Source organism: Morone saxatilis, unplaced genomic scaffold, assembly GCF_004916995.1.
Source record: "Morone saxatilis isolate NCDOM2014 unplaced genomic scaffold, NCSU_SB_2.0 Contig24, whole genome shotgun sequence".
NCBI lineage: Eukaryota > Metazoa > Chordata > Actinopteri > Moronidae > Morone > Morone saxatilis.
The window spans coordinates 9,039,244-9,042,959 of NW_023339807.1; the positions used below are offsets into that span (position 1 = coordinate 9,039,244).

Below are 3,716 nucleotides of genomic sequence, written 5' to 3' on the forward strand. Positions count from 1 at the left end.
TTGACATTTGATTGTGCCTTGGTGTTTGGAAATTCAATGATTTTCTCACATATGTCGGTTTAACTGCCTGGTCCCAGGCAACCGGGCCTTGACAATCTTGGACAAAAAGCCAATAAGGTACCATCACTGCCACATTTTGGGGAAATACAAAATCTTGGGCATTGCACATTTTTTTGATTTTAATATGTAAAGCTGGTTTTTAAATGTTCAAATGGACTTGCCTCTCAGCATCTCTGCAAATACATCACAAACCTGTAGAGCTGGTGTCAATTCTAAACTTATGTTAAAACATCTTTTGCTCAGACAGCTGTCAGAGGAGCAAAGTCCTGGAATTGCTGCCTAATCTCTCAAAATTTGCCTCTAGCTTTTAAGAAAGAGCTACCAAATCTTGGTTAATTCAGCAACAAACCTGTACTCATGTATAGTTCTGAAATGTGTCATCTTTAATTATTTGCTTTATGTGTTGTTGTATTTTTTCGTAATGTGTGTACTCTTTTTACCTACGTGTTTAACACCTTTTTTTCATAAAAGCCCTTCTAGGGACAGGTGTTGCAAGTTAGCATCCGCCATAAACACAATGATACCTGTTTTCAGTCTGTCTGTGTTTTCTGTATCTGTCCCTATCAAATAAACCATAAATGAATAAAATAAAAACACACAGACACATATGCTGTTTCAGGCAGAAATGGTGTTGGATATTCCTGTTTTCTAATCCCTTTATCTTGAGAAAACTCACTCATTTATCAATACTATTATAAGGACAGTACAATAACACTCTTGGTTATAATTTATAATAACTAATACCTGCTCATCACCTACCAATTTAATGTTTTTAATTTACTTTTTAAGTGTGTTTCATGCACAGCCAGTCATATTCATCGCTCCCTCCCAACAACAAAAAAGAAAGAAAGAAATGTAATTAACATGTTGTCATCAATGCTTTGTATCTGTCAACTAGTCTCTGCTGATTGAAATGCATCTCTCATCAAAGGATACATATTGACACAATCAGACATCTTTTGCACGGAAAACTAGAGGCGTGTGCATTGTCAGCGTTGACAGGACTTACCCTCAACAGTGTAACAGTGTATTTAATCCTAATGGTGATGTTTTCTCAAACCGCACTGGCTGGCCTCTGCCTCCGATTTACCCAATTCTTAATATCTAATATTTAATAATTCATTCTTAAGGCTGCAGTAGGTAACTTTTAGAAAATGTCCTACTGTCATGATATAGTGAAAGTTTAATCTAATATGACAAAAAGTTATTTTTATAAACCTTACCCACTGCAGCTTTAAGTACAGAATGAAACCCTAACAGGAATGAAACACAAGTTTAATATATAAACATGACGTATTGAATGAAAAAAAAAGTTTAGTTTGCAAATAATAATGAAACAATGGCACATTGCACATTCAATACATTGTTTATTAGGAAGGTTTTCATTCAGTAAATGCGGAGTATTGTTGTGTAGTTCTAGTATAAAACACTGTAAGTGCTATCAATTTGTATGTAAACCAGATCCATTCAGTGCAATAAAATGTATAATACAGGAAAAAACATAATGAATCAGTGAGTGAATAGCTCATACTTTTGCCTGAGGGTCTATGTGTGTATGTGAGTGCCCAAGTGTGAATGTACACACAAAATCTCATTAAAAGATTACACAACATTGAGATTACATAATGTGCAACCAGAACAATCATGTGGGACTGTCTGGGTGTCCTGTCTTCAATGTACATCATTCAGGTAAACCATTGTGTGACCAACGACAATATTTCCCTTTACTGGAACTTGAAAAATTAAATGTAAAAAGATCCCATTATTTAAAACGATGTGAGTTTCCCTGAGGTACAACATTTAAAAAGTGTTGTATTACTTTTTAGTGGTGGTTTTTACTACTAGCTGAAAGACACTAGCGGGATACACAGTGAGAGGTTGTCATTTAAGAGCTCTTACTTCAGTTCTAAAAAACTCAGAAACAGAAGGCAGTAAACGGCTCAGGCTAAAAACTAAAGAAAAACATTTTCATTAGTAACTCTCAATATAAATGTTTTTTTGGCACATGCTACTGCAACGATACTTTAGAGGATTACGGGAACCCCCCCAGGCTTACAAAGGCAGATCATTCCATTTAACATGCACTCTCAGTAGCAGGTGCGAATGAAGATGATGAAAACTAAGACAACAGTTATAATGGTTAGTGCAGAAAATAGAAAGATAAGGCCGGCAAAGACGGGATCTGTCAAGGGGGGGATTACTTTCACTTCAGATGGGACCATGTTGGACATACTCAGCATGTAGCCCAAACTCCAACCTATGCTGGTTTTCTTTATCTGAAAAGAAGAGAAAAGAAGATATTTGCCATGTTCTCACCATGAACTTGCATGTTGTTCACAGTATTCGTTCAGCAGTACATGCTTCCACTCAGCTTGTCATTGCATGTCTAGAGACGTTTAGAGCATCAAAAAGCCCTGTCATGAACACAATTACAGCTCTAGGGCAAAAGATGAGTCATAACTCCCAAAGAACATCCCTGTAAAGAATCCAAGTGCGTCTGTTTTGTAACTTCCTTGGAAAGGACCTACCAACCACAAGACTCCCAGACACCCAAAAGGCACTAAACACACACTGAATCTGTTGTTGGAAATTCAGAGCATTGCCAGCTGTTAAGGAACGCTATTGTGATCCAGACTAAAGGTTAATCGCCACCATGCAATTAGGAAACTGCAGTAATGTACGACTTTTAAATAGCTATCTTTCTTTATGACTCATGAGGGATAGACTGAGGGTCACAGACCAGGAATCCCCTTCTGTTGAGGGAGTTCCATTGTGACAAACACTGCATGTCCTCGGGGCGTCCTGGAGTGATACATTGGCTGCCTTTCATTCTGGCCTCAACTTTTTGAGTGCCGATGACTGGTATGTCAGCCATCCCATTTTTAATGGGTCCCACTGGGTGGCCTTATTCACACTTGCATGTGGAACACTGTTTAACGCCTGTGTCTGAACATGAGAGACTGGTGAAAGCTAAAGCACAGCAATTGTCATCATCAAACAGCCATAAACTTATTCTGATGGTTGTTTTCTCCTTTGTATATAATAGGAGCGTTATTTTTGCAAGAATATATGAGGAGGAAAATATGTATTGGCTTTAAATCTGTGTAAAGAACAGCACAATGCAGTAGCGGGGACAAAGAGTGTCTTAAATTATGTTTGTTTTTGCTCAACCAACCTTTTCTTCGAAGTAAATATTTTTCCAGGTCTCTTTGTCAAACTTGTATCCATCTGCCAGCAAAGAGAAGACATAGTGACCTCCATAACAATAAGTCTTAAGGTATTTCTCAGAGATCCATTTCTTTTCTTTCCTCAGCTGAAAGGAAGATAAACAGAGAACAACTGTGATTTAGAAAAATGACACAAATGAATGATACTGAATGATAATGAATGACAAAATATCAATGTTGATTCAGATGAAAGACTTTAAGACCAAGACAAGACAGAGACAAAACAATGTAGGATAAAAAACAGTTACAAAGACATTATGCTGCTATTATGTGGGTCTGATACACAGACACGAGTCCCTGCAAAAAAAAGAAATATCCACTCTTACACGCAGTGGTGGTTCTACCTTTAATGACACCCTGGGCATCAAGCGCCCCCACCCCCCACAATTAAGAAAACAAAAAAAACCCCACAAAATTCTGCACAAACTG

At 37.5% G+C, this 3,716-nt stretch overlaps 1 protein-coding gene across 1 annotated transcript in view; it reads right to left on the reverse strand.

The window, feature by feature from the left end:
- Positions 1-1,399: 1,399 nt before the first annotated feature.
- entpd3 (ectonucleoside triphosphate diphosphohydrolase 3) overlaps positions 1,400-3,716 on the reverse strand; it is a 9,428-nt gene continuing 7,111 nt past the window's right edge. Inside the window, exons 9-10 of the mRNA XM_035672137.1 lie at positions 3,236-3,373; positions 1,400-2,336 (exon numbers count right to left, since the gene is read on the reverse strand). Coding sequence (XP_035528030.1) covers positions 2,148-2,336; positions 3,236-3,373 — 327 coding nt within the window. The 3' untranslated portion in view covers positions 1,400-2,147. The remainder of the gene's footprint in view (positions 2,337-3,235; positions 3,374-3,716) is intronic.